The sequence below is a fragment of the Rhinolophus sinicus genome, linkage group LG05 (genome assembly GCF_036562045.2).
Source record: "Rhinolophus sinicus isolate RSC01 linkage group LG05, ASM3656204v1, whole genome shotgun sequence".
NCBI lineage: Eukaryota > Metazoa > Chordata > Mammalia > Chiroptera > Rhinolophidae > Rhinolophus > Rhinolophus sinicus.
Window position 1 is genome coordinate 140,771,866 of NC_133755.1, and position 18,269 is coordinate 140,790,134.

Here is an 18,269-nt window from a genome sequence, read left to right on the forward strand (position 1 = left end):
GTGCTGAGTTGAATGAGTTTTTTATAAATTTTGGATATTAACCCCTTATTGGATGTATCATTGACAAATATCTTCTCCCACTCAGTAGTATGCCTTTTTGTTTTATTGATGGTTTCCTTTGCTGTGAAAAAACTTTTTAGTTTGATGTAATCCCATGTTTCTTTTTCCTTTTACTTCCCTTGCCCGAGGGAATGTATCAATAAAACTATTGCTAAGGGTAATGTCTGCAAATTTACTTCCTTTATTTTCTTCCATGAGTTTTATGGTTTCAGATCTTACATTTAAGTCTTTAATCCATTTTTAATTTATTCTTGCATATGGTGTAAGGAGATGGTCCAACTTCATTTTTTTGCATGTGTCTGTCCAGATTTTCCAGCACCGTTTGTTGAATAGACTGTCTTTACCCCAATGTAAATTCTTGCTTCCATTGTCATAGATTAAATGACCATACAGGTATGGACTTATTTCTGGGCTCCCTATTCTGTTCCATTGATCTATGAATGTTTTTATGCCAGTACCATGCTGTAGTATGATTTTATGTCCCACTTTGTTCTTATTTCTCAAGATTGCTGTGGCTATTTGGGATTTTTTTATGGTTCCATATAAATTTTAGGATTATATTTTCTATTTCTGTGAAAAATGCCCTTGGTAGTTTGATAGGAATTGCGTTGAATCTGTATATTGCCTTAGGCAGTATGGACATTTTAACTACATTAATTCTTACTATCCATGAGCATGGTATGTATTTCCATTTATTTGTATCTTAGAAAATATTTTATTCTCTAAAATCTGGAATACTTTGTGGAAGATGTGTAAAAAGCATATTAAAATTTTAAAACTTTATCTGTACTTCGACAGTGGCCTAGGTTCCATTCAGATGATAATCATTATAGGGTGAGCAAGATTCTAGATTAATTCTTAAATAGGAATAGGTTAAACTATAAATAATGGGGGTGCCAAAAAAATGTATACACATTTTAAGAGCTGTTATCTATGTATTACTTTTCGAAGTTGAATTGAATTACGGTAGCAATGTGTAGTATGACATTTGCTCAAAAGATAGTGTTAATCAAATGAATGCTAGCGTCACCGTGCGATAGGCAGGACAGTTAAAGAAAATGGTGACAGCATGGTGGTTTGAGGAGCGCCAGACCATTTTGAAGTGGTATTTGAAATCTGAGATTGTTGTGGAAGTACAATGACAAAGGAGGCGTGAGTACGCAACAGAACCTCCAACACGCCTAACAATAGCAGGCATTCGTGGTAAGTCGGAGACGCACGGTACTGTGTGTGATGTGTGCAAGGGAAGATCAGGGAGGCCTCTTACAGCAACAAGTCCTGCTGCTTCTGCTGTGGTGCTGGAACAGTTTACATGCTCACCACGGAAGTCTACCAAACAATGTGCACGTGAGACAGGAGTTAGTAGCACAAGCATACGACACATTCCTGAAACAGAAAATTGGAAAGTTTTCATCCCAAGATGTGTATACATTTTTCGACACCCTCTGTATATAATTTCCATTGCCCTATCCTCAATATCAGTTCATTAAGGTTTCTTTGGGAAATAGAAAATGGAATTTCATTGGCCACTGTTGACAACTGTAATCTAAAAGTTTTTATACCAAATACTGTAAAAAACTAAATTTCCAAGATAAAGAAAGACCAAGAGCAGTATCCTTACTTTGAAAAGGAAAAAAACTTAAAAAATATAACACTAAAGAAAACAGAACAAATTATTTTGGTTCGAAAATAATTTGTTCCTAAAATTGCTTCCTGAATTGATAAATCATCCTATGGATTTGAAATATAAATTGTGATTAAAGATAAATAAATGTTAAAGATTAAAACTGGAGATAATAGTAACTGGAACAATTTTAGGAGACTAGTAGAGCCGTTTACTGCAAAGTTTGGAAGGTATCAAGCTTCATAACATCCTCTTCGCTTGTATAAACAGTGATAAGCAAACCAATAACAAGTAGTATTGTTTAAAAATATGGACATTTATTATAAAATCACTAATTTGATAACAAAGCATTATACTTAAAAATAATTTAATATAAATGTATGTTAAAATAAATGTAAACTGATTCTTTTGAGGGCAAACAAGTGGTTATCCAAAGAAGAAACAAAACCTCCATAAGAACTGTGACAAAACCTATCCCTGAAATTAGTGGGTATTATACAGAAATATTTACATTATGTTCAACTCCCTGTATTTATTTTTAAAGAATCAGATGAATTTAAACAATATAAAAACAAATTATAAATACAAAAAAAATCTGTACAAGATTTTATTGAACACATGATTATCTTGTATAAATGCCTCAATATAAAATTATAAATAAATACTAAAGAACTCTGTTCTCTCAATTTCAGAAAAGGGGGATTTTCTGAAGACAAATTTTTGAAGTTAAGGTACTATGACTTTATTAATTTGACACAACAAATTGTGATGAAATGGAACCACTCTTTCAGACAAAAATATTTCCTAATATGAAAAACACAAACTGGGCTTTCTGAATCACAAAAATTATGAAACACAAAGGTAAGATGACGTAAAAAATGTGAAATTAAGAAAAAGTAAAAGCAGTTTTTGGGTTTCTTTTTTACACAGCTATGCTTAATCTAGGTAAATCTTCCACAGGCATGCTTTTTGTGGCATCTAGCTGGTTATATTCCTGTATAAGTGATGATAAAGATGACACAGCTTCTGTGAAACAGCTTTCCTCCATCCCTTCAATTTGTAGATAGTGATGAAGATGAGCCTATAAATAAAAAAGGATAATGTTGACTATTTTCTGGAAATTTAATCCATATAACTATCCTATAATGTAAATATTCCTTATTAAAGTGATAGTTCACTCAGATTTACAAGAGAAATGAGAACTCAAATCCTATAAACTCCTGAGATTTCTCTTTTAGATAGTCTGAGTAAGCCTCTCCTCTTCAGTTATAATCAGTACCATGAATAGCAGACAGGTTCATCCTGATTTGTAATAGTGTTATTCTTGAAAATACATTTTAAATAGCCAAAATAAACACGTACAGTTACAAAGGTGTACTGATAATTACCTTTTTCTTATAGAGCCTCATGAATCTCTCTCTCAGTTCCACAAAGGTAGGCTTCACGCATGTATTATTTGCTAAAGCTAATAATGAATGAGAATGACCCACAGGAGGTACTGAACACAGGCTGGTCTTCCAACCTTCTTGATTCCAGGAGACAAACTGCAGAGAAGGTTTTAATCTGAGATACAAGAACTCAGGGTAAGAAGTGAGGTACTAAAAATGTCTGCCATATTACGGCAGCCGACATTAGTTAAACTAGGACATTACTGATGGTACCCTTCTAATTGCTTAGTTTAGAATGTATACTGTTAGCAGTACAGTCTGACAGTGAACTAAGGGACATGTAGTAGGAGGACATCAGATTGGCTGTGATGGTGATTAGAAAAGCTATAAACACATTCCTTAACTTTAGAAATCTGGGGATGAAAAGAAATGAAGGTATTATAATTTTCCTTATTTGTAATTTAACAGAACAGTGTTCCTAAAAAATAAATTGTCAATAAATAGTAAAACGTAAACTTAGAAGCAGTAGTGGTGGTAATAAAAATAATAGTTAAATTTGCTGAACACTTTCAGGAAATAAAACATCTCACACATCACTCAGTGCTTTGTGAGTAACAATTCTGTACTGTTATCATTCTTATTTTACATTTGAGGAAAATAAGGCTCAGAGATGCTAAGTAGCTTGCACAAGGTCACACTTTAATTAAGTGGAAATGCTAGAATTCTCAGAGGCCATCTGAACTTCTATGCTACAGTCGCAAACAGTACACACATTTATTGAAAAACTGTAAAATCCAACCTTTCAATATTTCTGCGAAGATCTGAAATCTGGACATTTCCTCTAACCATGAGGGCACAGGCAAGGTAGAGATTACGTTTGGGATCAGCCCGAATTAGCTGGTGATGTTTACTAAAGGCATCTGAAAACATCTGATCCAACCTAGAGCAATGAGAGTCACTGTTTATACAAAATATTACATCTTTCTTTTGTGTATAACTATAAAATGAAAAGATAATCATCTATATGTAAATAAACTTCACACACAAATATGTTCTAAATCTCAGCTATCATTTTCTCAGAGCAATCTTTTATGAAGTATGAGAAGGAAATCATACAGTATCTGTGTTTTGGAATAAAAAGCTTCTGCAGTACACTAGTGATTTAAAAGTAGCTATAAAATGTTGACTATATCATTAGTGAGCTCTATGTAGTACTGATTTCTGAAACTTGAATTAGGAAACTTGTGTCATTACTTATTTCAGTATGCTTATCTACTTCATAGTATCAGAACTATCAAAACTAATTAAAAGCCTACAACATTAAGATACATCATCTGTAAAATACATCATCAATTAGTGATAATTAACAGGAAACTATCAAAGGGCAATCTTAGGCTCTTCTATAAAAGATGAAACTCTGTAGTAGTGATCCTGAAAACGGAGACTTCTACCGTGTTTCCCCGAAAATAAGACCTAGCAGGACAATCAGCTCTAATGCGTCTTTTGGAGCAAAAATTAGTATAACACCTGGTTTTATTTTACTATAATATAAGACCCGGGTCTTATGTTAATTATTCCATACACTGTGCAAGTTGCTTAACTTTTTAAGGTCATCAGCATCCCATGCTGAAAAAGCGTCCTACCTATTAGTTGGCATTAACTGGTTATTTGATAGTGGCTCAAATAAAAATCACTGTGACATTCCTGCAATATGGAATTTTTACCTTGCCAAAACTTGCACTATGAAAAAAATCTTTAATCTTGTTTTTACTTTATCATTTACATACTTTCCTCTTACAGAATTTGGCAGGACTTTTTCCCTCAGTTAACTGTGAATGCCAGTGTGACTGTTCCAAGCTTATCATCACTGTATATGCTTAAAAGTATCTTCCAACTACATTTTTTGTTAAGTAAACTGATGTTAAGTTTTATGCTTAGAAATGACACACAGTTATAAAACAAGGTGTTCTGGAAATGATCTATAACAGCTACCATACAGAGTAACATCTGAAAGCCTTCTATGGTGCTGGGCTGTGATTAGAGCTTTAAAAGATATTCTTAATATACCCAATAAGCATATGAGGTAGGCACTCCAACTCTCATTTGCACAGATGAAAAAAACTAAAGTAGTGGCGAATGTGCTACGAGAGAGACAATTAGGATTCAGACTTAAGTACATCAGACTTCTAAGCCCTTAAATCTTATATATTTACTTTTCATAAGTTTAAAAATTTAGTTATTATTCAGTTATTACTAGATTTAATTTCAAACAGTTTAATACTGATATTTTAAAATAATGACTTTTAAATAAAGATTCATATAATAGAAAAATGGCTGTCATCAACTGTATTTTATTATATAGTTTTCACAAAGAAAATGATATGAAGAAATAATTGGTTATTTTAAACTTTTCTCTTAAAATTAAAAAAAAAATAATTCAAGTGCTAAAGTAACTGAAATAACGTTACTACATCTTACCTTCGAGGAGGAATGTTAACATCTGCCAGTGTATATAGAGGTGTTAGGCTTGACACGAGATAATGCAATTGAGGAAAAGGAACTAAATTCATGCTGATTTCATTAAGGTCCATATTAAGGGATCCTTCAAACCTCGCAGAGCTGAAAAATTAAAGTATGAGAAAGAATTAATTTTAGAATTATACACTTTGAATGTAGATTGATTTATTCAGCAGGCATTTTCTTAAATCCTTTCATACTCTGTTCTTTAGTAGACTATATGCTTTTCTCCAGTATAAGTGAAATGTAGTATCATGAACATGTTGTATAAAGAAAAAATATAACACGACATCTATAAAAATTGTTATTTCTGGAATATCTGAAGTGTAACTAACACACCAACCATTACATAAATAGAGGGTACCAAAAATGTATACACATTTTAAGAAAGGAAAAAACTGTATTAAATTGTAATAATATATTCTGATAATAAAAGATGAATATAAGTCACATTTGACTTCTGCAATTACAAGAGGTGCTCAGACTGGTTACCATCAGCATAAGTTTAATACAGTTCTTTCCTTTCTTAAATTGTGTATATTCATTTTTTGGTACCCTCTGTATAAAAAAAATCTTAAAACACACTTTAGCTTGAGTTAAATACATATAGGTCAATAATTATTTCATTATTCTGTAAACTTCACTAAACTCCTTAAGGGTCTGCTGAATATGCTCTATAATTTGGAATACAATGATACCAAAGCAATCAAAGTCAAGGAGATATTTTGGACCAACAAATGAGAGGTACAGATTAGTTGGTTTAAATGATTAAGATATCCTACAGTAAAAAAATGTTTACTTTTGTCTAACCAAATGTTTCTCAAGGGTATCTACCACAAAACCTTTTATTATTTAATACCATGGAAATATCCCGTGGAATATTTCTGGGGAAATATTCTGCTGCTTTGGAGTCACAGCAATTAAAATTCTGGTCTATGACTCCAAGATTTGAAAACACTAGACAAAATAAAAATCAAAGAAGCTCCTTCAACTTAACTAAAAAAAAATGCTACTACAAACATCATCAAAAGCACAGTGAAGTTTTTAAATTGTCTTCAGGTATACACCATCAACAGGATTACCTTGTTAGGTTAAGCAGCAAATTTGCCACAATGTTGTTCATTGCATCAAAGGGCTTCTCCTGCCGCTTTTTAGAAGCCCCAGCACTTGAAGTAACCAGACTCTTTGGCTTTATAGTTGTCCCCAATTTTCCACAATTCACCATGAGGTCAATTTTGCTAATGATGTCAAATAAAGACTTTTAAGGGAAAAACATTGGGAGAGAAGCTATTAAGAAGAGCGGACATAGATGACATTCTATCAGGAAGGAGAGAAGAGAAAGAAACAATTTTTTTCCTCTTAGATGGGAAGGTTGAAAAGAATATTTCATAGAAACACATAAGCATAACACGGGAATGAATTTATACGCAATACGTCCATAAATTACAATGTCACTTCTTACTTGGTTGTCAATGGGCAGCACACAGTCTGCATGCTCATTCAGTTCCTTCATCGCCAAGATGCTATTATAAGGCGAGGTTATGACATCATCTTCACCAGAAGGATAAACGGAAGTCACGAGTCTGTATACTTCTGGGAATTCATCCTCAAGCACTTTTAAAAGAAATGTGCCAAGTCCAGATCCTGTTCCTGAGGATTAAAGTTCAAAAAGAAAAAGAGTACAAATGGTTCCGAATTGTGAAGAACTTGGAATTTTATGGGTGTTTTTTGTAGAAATGTTTATTAAAAACTTTTAATTTTCAATTTAGTCCTGTGATTATATACGGTATTCCCCCGAAAATAAGACCTAACCGGAAAATAAGCCCCAGCATGATTTTTCAGGATGACATCCCCTGAACATAAGCCCTAATGCGTCTTTTGGAGCAAAAATTAATGTAAGACCTGGTTTTATTTTCAGGGAAACATGATATTAAATAATCTAATTTCATAGAAGGAAATGGGTACTGAGGCTTAAAGTCCTGAGTTCAATCTCTGGCTCTTACTGTGAGGTTGGGAGGGCTTTCTCTATTTCACCCTTTTTCAAATTTAAGTTATATTTATGTGATGCCAAAAGAACTGATTGAAGAGTAAAACAGTAAGACAGTCTTCAGTCTACACTTGGTGTTAGGCAACTTAACAAAACCAAACTATCTTAACCTCTTCGGTGCAGCAATATGCATCCTTAATGTTGAAGGACACTATTGTGACACAAGCAACTTAAACATTGAGCTACATCTGCTTACGCATGACCACCTTGAATTTACAAAATTTTCAGTTAGAAAGCTTTTCAACTACTTAAAAGCAGAAACTCTAGGAATCCCATTCAGGTGACTTTCTGGCACACATAGTTACATTTATATAAGTTCAGAAATTTGTAAGAACTTTAAAGAGATAAAACTGGAATCCTCTAACCTGGTGTTTTTCAAACTATGGGTTGTGAACTATTAGTGGGCTATGAAACTAATTTATTAGGTTAGGACCAGTATTTTCTTTTCTTAAATGAAACAGTAGAAATATCAACGTGTCACATGTGGTGTAAGTAATGTTTTCTGAATCTTTTGTTTCAGTTTGTGTGTGTGTGTTTGGGCTGTGATGTGAAATGTTATTTCTTGCTGTTCTGATTTAAAAAAAGTTTAAAAGCCAATGTGCTAACTCATGTAGATAAATATTAAAAAGGTATGATGTTAAAAATACTAGATGAAAGCGAGGAAGATTTTTTTCTGGTTAATCTTTAATAGGAAGGACTTTCTAAGCATTATACAAAACCAGAGCCATTACAGAAAAGACCATTTTGTTTACATTAAAAATAAATAAAACTTAAATATATATAAAACTCATACACAAAATAAAAAGGCAAACTTAGAAAAAAATCTTCTATATTTATGATGACTAAATTTCTTTACAATAAAGAGGTCTCACAAATCAACCAAAGAAATATGAATTAATACAATAGAAAAATGGGCAAAGGATATAAATATCTAACTCAAAATAAATCAAATGGGAAAGAGATTTGACGATGTTCAACCTTCTAATAAATGTAATTTAAGACAATATAATTTTGAACATATTAGATTTATGTCTCATAATACTCAGTGTTGGTGACAGTGTGGGGACATAAACTTATAAATTGCTGCTAATAATACGGATTGGTGCAATAATGTAGGCAGGCTTTCAGTAATCAGAGAAAATTTAAAATGTACATATTCTTTGGTCCCACTTTCCTTTCTAGGAATATTGCCTACAGCTATAGTGGCACAAATGAAGAAAGATGTATGTACTAGATCTTCACTGGGGATTGTTTATAGTAAGTAAATGCCATAAACAACTTAACATCCATCAATGAGGGCTGACTTTAAAAATTATTACCTATTCACACAATTGAATTCTCTGAGACAGAGGTGATATTGAAAGACACTCAGGAAAGATAAAATTAGAAAAATTCAGAATATGTATTGCATGATTTCATTTACATAAAAACACACACACGCACTTTTAATAGGTGTAGAAATATCTGCAATTGTGACACTGGCAAACTTGACTACTTGTGCGGAGACACTAAGGATTAGATGTGGGAAAGGAAACCTTCATTTTTAACCTTCAGTATTATTTATTTTTGCCATTTTCAGTGAATTATGAATAAAGTGTAATCTGAGATTTTGAGAAATAGAGGGATTTTAAAAAGGCACCATAATGAACTATAAATTAAACTTTTTTTTAAACTTTGACTTGCAGGTTAATTATACTAGTAGAAAGAAAATTTGTTTCTTAATTTAATGATTATGGTGGTCTTCTAAAGGCATGGTTACGTAGCAATTATGACTTTAATTTTAAAATGCTATTACACTAAATATATATATATATATATAATGAAAAATCAATTGTACATAACCTGTGAAAATAAAATCTTAATCTCAGCTTGGAGAAAAAAACATGGCAGATTTAAAAAAAACATGGCAGATTTTTAAAATTGGCTAATCTTATGAAATTAGTAGATTATGACCTGTTTCTATTTCATAGAACAGGGAAGCAAAATACTTGCAAGGTACGGGCTTCCCTGGGGAAACAGCGATGCAGATCATTTATTCTAGGTCACGGTGATTAATTACTATGTAAAGAATGATTTAAAGGAGTTGACTAAAAGAATTTCTTTTACTTATTTCTCTGATTGGACACAGGAAAGATTTGAGGGTAGTTAAAGGGTTTTGATACTCTTTTACAGGCATACCTACAAACATGCCAGAATACCTAGCTTTAGTTAGGATATGGGACTGCACAAGCTAACTCTCAGGACAAAGTCAGCTCAGCATTTCCCAAAAGCTCATATATATTGAAATGTAGCTGGAAAGTTTGTAAAAGAAACTAAAGGTAGAAGAAGTAAATTTTTCAGATTCTATTGACTCTTAAAAGGATTTAATTAAAAAAAAAAGGTAATAGTGACATACTTTGACATTTAAGTAAAAAGCTCTTTATGTACCTATATTCATAAACATACACACTCTTAACAGTTCTATCTTAAGCATAGGACTGAAAACTAGACTTATGTTTGCAAAATGGATTCCCAGTTGCACTTTCACATTGTTATGGGCAAATGAGTAAATAACTTTACCTCCTCCCATGGAATGTATTATAAAAAAACACTGCAAACAATCGCAGTGCTCTGCTGACTTTCTGAGTTTCTCTAAAATCTGTTCTTGATAAAGACTGCCAAAAACTCTGTGACCCACAGCCCTGAAAAAAAGAATACAGATTTAAAAAATTCTTTGCATTAATTATTTCAAGATTTTACTTCTGATCTAAATGAATATGGAAAAACTTGCAAAAGTATTTTTACTGTATTAAGTAAATTCTATTCTTGTTTCATATCAATAAATCGTATGATCGTATCTCAAATTACTAGGTAGAAAATTGAACAAATATAGAGAGGGTGCCAAAAAAAGGTATACACATTTTAAAAGGAAAAAACTATTAAAATTGTAATAATATATACTGATAACAAAAGATGAATACAAGTCATGTGTATACATTTTTTTTGGCACCCCTGGTATATACATGTATCTATAATTCTCAAATATCCTAATAAGATAGCTCATTTTCAATGGCTATACAGCTATGTTTTTTAAAATTTATCTTAATTTTCTCTTAAGGTATAATTACAACAAAACGAGATTTTAGTTACATATTTTTTTTCCTCATCTCCATTTAAAGTAAACTCTGACTGCAGTGAATTTTTTATATATTTAAAAGCAGAATGTGGTCAACTACAAAGACCTAAAAATTTAAACTAACCTATTTTGGTTTAAAATATGCGAAAAACATTGGTCACATCATGTTATTACTAGATGAAATGGAACACAGTAGAAAACTCAGTCATGAGCCTCTGCAAGCCTTTTTGGCTGCCTAAATTTGCAAGTATCACTATGATGAATTAAAACACTAAACATCATTTTCCCACAACATGCAGTCAGGTGTAACTCAAAGGTTACAGAATAAGTTATACAACAAAGAGAAAAGCCAGTTGGGTGGTCAGGTGGACTCACTTATTTAGTGACTGGTTCTCCCCAAATGACTCTCAGAATGCAAGATTCAAATTCATGCTTTAGTAAAATTATACATCACTATGCATTATGAAACTGAGAGACTGATTGCAAATAGTTAACATAATGAATATTAGATTTGCAAATACCAAGGAGCTACTTAATTTTTAAAAAACAGTCTCAAAGTAAATTTTTAAATGGTCACTGTTGGAGCTTTTTTCCCATTAAGGAGAAGAGACCATTATAATTTAAGGCCAAACACAGCCTGAGCTTGAATGCTAGGGCTTTTGAATGCTGGTCTGGCTTGTATCTCTGTATCAATTCTATTAAATCTTACCAACTGGACAACTTGATAAAGTCAAATCATAATACAGGTAAGACAACAGTTTGTAAAAATACTTAAAACTTTTATCACTAGTATTATGCAAGAATCAATTCACAACAAAGAATTTAAGTCAATTTTTCATGATTCACCTTTTTCTTAAAGAAAAAAAAAAAGGAAAGAACTGGAATACAGGGGTCTTCCAAGCACTGTAAAACACCATCATTTATTAAGGAAAAGATGATGGGCTAAAAGGCCTAGAGTTAGGTATGGCACGTTATATTTTGCTTTCATGTCAGCAGGACCTATTAGAATGAAGGAAAGATTGTTAATTTTTCCAGATGACATTCCATTTTTATATTCAGCATATTCTCACCAATTATTCCCTGAGCCAGAAATATCAGTGATGAGCTGCTTGCTATCAAATACATCTCTCAAAGGTCCCTGCAGAATTTCATTTACTACCCCTTCCTCCATGTCAATTAAAACAGCCTGAAAAAGAGAAATAAAACTTAATTAGCATATTTTTCTTTAGTCACTCTGTAAATGAAAATAACTTATGAGCTAAAAGTTGCATTGTTCTTTTCATAATTTAAGCTTAATCAAATTTTTATTTGAATCTCTACGTAGCCTCTGGAATAAGATTAAAAAAATAATTCCTCTCTGCTTAAAAGGTGGAATCCAATTAAAAGATGGATTCTAAATGCTTACCCTACTCCAAATTACCAAGTGGGTAAAAAAAGGAGCTGAATAATCCCTTCAACTGCTTTTCTAACAATTCTTTTATTTTACAGTGCTTATGTGACCAACTGTAAATTTCTTGAGAAGGTCTCAGAAATCTAGAAGGTAACTTAACCAGAAAAAATTCTCAATAAATGTAGGGTATGTTAATGCATTTGCTCACTAGGACGAACCATGCTGCTCTTTGTGAATCACAGCCCAAAACTGTCCAATTCAAGTCAGTAAACTTACTATTATGTGCAAAGCCAAGGCACTAGGTAGGTGTCAATGATGACAATAGGTTCCTTCCCCCAAGTAACTCACAATCTAATTCAGTACCACAAACTTTACTGACATAGGAGATAACCTCTATTACTAAGAACATCACAATATGAAACATAAAACTATGGAAAGAAAAACAGAGAAGACTGGAGAGAAATATAGCAAAATGTAAGCAGGGATAACTTGGCAGTAGAGTTATATACCCCTGCACCCACTGTTTTGTGCTTTACTTCCTATATTTTCTATAGTGAGGGAGAAGAGTGAAAATGTCAAATAAATAGTAAATAAATAAAGCAAAGCTGAAAAAAGTATTCTGAAATAACTTTAGGATACCCCATAAAGCGATTAACTCTGTGATTCAGTGTCACAGAGAAAGTGCTTCGTTTATGGGCTTTTTCAGTTCTTGTGATCATGTAATGTTACTAAGCACTTACCAAATACGTCACTATTCTAAGTGCTCATATGTATCACCCCATTTAATCCTTACGGCCCTGTGTATATGTATTATAATTATCCCCACTCTACAGATTGTGGAAACTGAGGCCTAGGAAAGTTAAATAACTTGGCTATAATCAGCAAGCTAGTAAGTGGTAGAGCAGAGATTCAAAACTGGCTAGCACGGCTACAGAATACTGACTCTGAACCACCCAACTAAATGCTCTATTATCTTATCAAAGGGAGACCATCAAGTTTGATATTTATAAAGTAACTGACTCCAGCAGAGTTATCATTTACGTCCATTTAAATGTGAATTCAATTATTTCTGTAGTTAATTATGCTACTAGAAGCTGGCAATTAAAATAGTATTATTATACACGATATTAGAAATATTCTATTTTCATTATATAATAGTATATTGCATAGTATTGGTATATCATAGCAGTATATTAGAAAGATCATAAAATCATGTCTTACAAGTGTGCTCCTTTATATACAACAGTAAATATACATACACTTTACACAGACAAGACTGATTATTCACTGATAATTTAAGGGATTTTGAAAGATAATTACAATACTAATTTTTACCATATACTGGCCTTGTTCCAAAATAGATTTATTGAGATGATTTACCAAAGACTAAATATATATATATATATATATATATATATATATATATATATATTATTTTTATTTTTTTTGTCTGAAGGAAAACCATTTAGTTACTGTCTCCTAAATGGTAAATTAAACATATGTAAGCCATCCCCTCCGTGACAAAAGCAGCTGCATGCACAATACAAACTGACATTCGAGTACCTCCTGAAGTCAGTTTTGACAGCAGCATCACTGTCAGTCACTGAGCATTAAAACCCTGACATAGTATATAACTCCTCCAATCTTTTCTTAGTAACACCAGGCCTTTGATTTGTTTTTCCCTTGGAAATTAATTCAAATTAGGAGAAATTATTCTGGGTTCCTCACTTAGCCATCCAAGGTCTGGAGTCACAGCTAGGATTCGATGTTTCTAAGATTTGATGTTTATTATTTTCTTCCAGAGCCATCTGGTGATAGCTTTCTGGCTTTTAAGCTTTCCCTAAATTATCACATAGGATTTACAAAATTCCTATGTAAACTTCAGATACTGGACACGGTGGAGGGACCCAGCCAGAAAGTTACCTGGTGAAGCCTAGACTATTCAGTGATCGCAGCCACATAACACCGAGGCTCCTAAGGAGTAATGAAGAGTACCTTCTAGGACAAGTCAAAGGCCATAGAAACACACAGATTTATTCTTTTCTAATAGTGTTTCCTCTACTTCCCACCTTGCTTACTGATGTGGTGGTGGGAAAGAGCTCAAATTGGGAGTGGTCTAGGAAATGTCAACATTTCTTTCTCTGAATAAGATTTGGGTTGGGATGTTAGCACCCTCTATGGCATGGAGCATACCAAGTGTTAATTATTCCAACAGCTTACAAGCACATGGTCTCTGCCCTAAATTTTGTTTTCCAAGAACATCAGAGATCACAGAAACGAGATGGTTCCCAGGTACCACAACACTATCGCTCTCCCCTCTTTCTGCCACTACTCCTGGTCTGATCATTATCGTCTCAATTACTTCCATAGCATCTAAACTACCTTTCTGTTTTGTTATAAAGATTACTGATCAACAATTGGAAAAAGCAGCTTGTAGACAATCACAGAAGTGTTGTTGGAATGGCATTAAGACTAAATATAGGCTACTGACTTGAAACATTTTTGTTCAGGTTTCATGTGGTTATGGTATTCATTCACCACAATGTGGTTAAATCTATGCATTGTATTGGGAGCAAATAAAGCTTCCATTATCTTCAAATGAAACATTAACTTGTATTAGTGTGTATTTCAGTTTTAGATATAAGGAAGATCCTTTTGTTATCACTTATCTAGATGTATATTTCCCCTGAAACATTTAGAAAAAATGCTAGATAAGTTTTTATTTTAAGCACAAAATATTCCCCCTAAAGTTTCAGGTAAAAACAAAAGTCTGCTTAATCATATTTGTATTAAATGTGGCTTAGTAAATACCTTTTTTTTAAATTTGAGAAGTTAAATTAAAATTGTATTCTCATGATAGTTATAGAAGTATAGTTATTTTAAAAACACATGCAATGTAGGAATCCAAGTGTATATGTCTTACTCTTGCTTTTAAAGAACAAATTTTCCCCTTGGAAATACTGCCACCATCACCAACCACTCTGAAAGATAAAAAAATAAGAAAAGGTCATAAGATAGCCCATGGCTAATAGTGCTGTCAGGTAATAAAGTCATTTACACAATAAAGCTACTTATAGGCCAGGTGGACAGACATAAATGGTAACAAAGGGGCTGCCACTCCAAATCTTCTCCCTTGCCTACGTCCCATTAGGCTAAAAAAAGTAAGGCACTACTTTCCCCAGTTTTCTTTGTAGTTAGCACTGGCCATGTAATCCAGTTCTGGCTAATGAGATGAGAAGATAGCTTGGGAAGCTTTTCTGACAAAAAGGACCAGATGCAGTTGGTGCCAATTCTTCTGTTTTCCTTCCTTGAACATGAATATGGATGTTATTTCTGGAGTGAAGCCTGCCATTTTATAGTTAGGAAGCAATACACATGAAGACAAAATGCCAACACACTAAGAATAATGAAACAACATACAGTATCTTGGAGTTGAACAGTATCTTGGAGTTGAAGGCACTTTACCAAACCTAGAATATCCAATTTCCTGATTTATTTGTATGTGAGATAATTGAATACCTTCATTGCTTGAGCCACCATTAATAAGGTTTCCTATTGTAGTCAAATACATAGCAACTAATGTACTAGTTATATACCACTGAGTAGCTAAAGCTTTTGCTAGAATTTCATGTTGAACATAGTTACTAAAGTAAATAATCTATCACTAGAAACAGTGTATGAGTCAATATAGTTTGCAAGAAGACAGAATATATGAAGGGAAACTGAATTGAGCACAGGTAATGCTGTAGGTCAGCGGTTGGTAAATTAGTTCCTGGCCAAATCTGACCAGCTACTTGTTCTCCTAAATAGTTGTATTGGAACACAGGCACACCCATTTGTTTATGTACTATTTATACCTGCTTTCATACTACAATGGCAAAGTTGAGTAGTAGATGTGACACAGACCTTACGGTCTGCAAAACTAAAATATTTACCATCTGGTCCTTTATAGGACAGGTTTGCCAATTCCTGTTACAGGTAAATTCCTAACATGCTGTTACAAAGGTATGATCATTTCCTCAAACAGATACAGAAGTGTACACACAAATGTGAGATATGGTTGTGTTTTCGAAAAAGATTTTTTGTATTAACTTGTGGAACACATACTGCATGTGTTGATGGTACATGGAAAGAAGACCAAGATACCAAGCCTTTTCTCCCCAAACTTGATACTGAGGAAATAAGAACGCTCTCAGATGAAAGTATATAACAAACAGAGTAGATGAGAGTAGTTATGTGAAGTCTCCTTAAGAGAGAATAGTTCCCAGGCTGAGTCTCAACTATGTAATATTCAATGAAAGGATTGGCCATCAAGAATAGAGGGGATGGGAGTAGGAATTTAGTCAGAAGGGAAGCACCTAAAAGGAAGTACTACAAAAGCAAATTTGCGTCTCTTAATAGTATGTAGGGGAGTAGTTTTTCTAGTTCACAAACCAGAGGAAATTTCGTCTATATAACACATATTTCCAAATAATAAAGATAATGACACCAGCCATTAAGGTAATACATTGAATGAGATTAAAACTGGATATTAAGTATGTATTTTTCAGTTCAAGCCCACCATAGTTTAGCTTTAAGTATTTTGAAACTGCATGAACGAAATGATTTAACATTACAAGTTTATCAACAAACGCTGAATGTCAAATTACTCTTTTAGATAAAAAATATATAATCACATACACCCTTTATTAAAACAAAAGTAATCTGACAACTGCTTTCCTCCTTTTTAACTCAGTCTATTTATAGAGCAAATATTCCTGACCACAAATAACATCAGAGAAATGTAAATATTTTTCTTTCAACAGTTAGTCATTACTGAATGCATTAACAAGATACCCTCAGAAAAATTGTCAGCATTCCTTTAGAAACTTTATTTCAAGGTCAAGTTAATAAAAATAAGGCACTGTTCCTTATTATGATCCTATAAGAAAACCTATTGTCTTGCTCTGCAGAATGATATGAGAACAATGAGAATAAATATGCTTTCAATGAGAAAAACGAAAAAGCCAGACTTCTTTCCAGTTATCAACCGCTCTTATTATCTTCTGAAGGAGTCTCTCCCAATCTGTTGACATGAAAAGTAATCATTACGCTATGTGATAGACTTTAATCCCATCTTACCTGGTATCCACATTTCTAAAGAAGCTGCTTATCGCTTCATCGTAAATTCCTTTCTGAAAATGAAAAAAATATATAGCATTTAATTAAGTTTTGCCTCTTTCCTAAATAATCCCACAAAACTATAATGGCTGATACGTGGCTGATAAGAAAAGGCAAATTATCATAAATGCTTAGGCTGATTCTTCCAATCTAGGGAAGAGTAAATGCCATGAGATCTATGAATTAAGTTCAGTGAAGGACACTTGACAGTCCTGAGTCCCCACAGACTGTAGAACAGGTGACTCAAATGAGAGCTTTCTCTGGGTTCTTGGTGATCATTTTAAAAGCTGACCGGTTAAATTAAGGAATAGAATACCACACATCACCTATTTTATAAAGTACTTTCACATATTCTATCTCATGGATCTTCACAAGAACCCTGATAAAGATGAGACCCCGATAATTAGGGGAAGCTTCAGACCAAGGTCTCCGGCCAGTGTTGTTTAAGCTACTGTGTGTCTAACACCAATACACGTTTAAAAACCAGTTTGTTCTTTACTGAGAAGATCTCGTACAACGTACACCAGTCAAATAAAAGTTCCGTTGAGTAATTCTTGTGTATCTGGGGGAAGAGCCTGGGTGACAGGGGAGGTGGGTCCCGGAGGCGGGGCCGGTACCTGATTGACAGCGGCATGCTCCCTCAGCGCCAAGTCCCAAAAGCAGCAGCCTATCTGGTTTCCGCACTGGCCGACTGCGGTCAGGGAGAGGAAGGAAACAGAGCGGACATTAGTGGCAAACAAGGCCGCTGGGCTCCGCGCCAACGGGGTCCCCACCCTCGACACGCAGCTTACCCTGCACGACCACCGACTGGGTCATGCTGCAGGGAGACCAGCCAAGGGAACGCGGAAGCCCGCGCCGGCCTTCGCATCCCGCCCGCACACCAACGGCGCTCAACGAAGGGTCGGAAGTGCCGTAAGTCACGCTGCTGCCGCAAGTCGCTGACGTCGCTATGCTCCTCTCTAGGTTCA

At 33.8% G+C, this 18,269-nt stretch overlaps 1 protein-coding gene across 1 annotated transcript; it reads right to left on the bottom strand.

The window, feature by feature from the left end:
* Positions 1 to 1,979: 1,979 nt before the first annotated feature.
* TUBE1 (tubulin epsilon 1) lies at positions 1,980 to 18,264 on the bottom strand. The gene is made up of 12 exons (XM_019735027.2): positions 18,093 to 18,264; positions 17,919 to 17,992; positions 17,263 to 17,315; positions 15,065 to 15,122; positions 11,822 to 11,937; positions 10,196 to 10,317; positions 7,052 to 7,239; positions 6,672 to 6,847; positions 5,551 to 5,691; positions 3,872 to 4,012; positions 3,073 to 3,247; positions 1,980 to 2,765 (listed from the first exon to the last, which is right to left on the bottom strand). Exons 1-12 carry the CDS (start codon positions 18,115 to 18,117, stop codon positions 2,607 to 2,609), a joined length of 1,428 nt encoding a protein of 475 aa, XP_019590586.2. The 5' UTR covers positions 18,118 to 18,264; the 3' UTR covers positions 1,980 to 2,606.
* Positions 18,265 to 18,269: the final 5 nt, after the last annotated feature.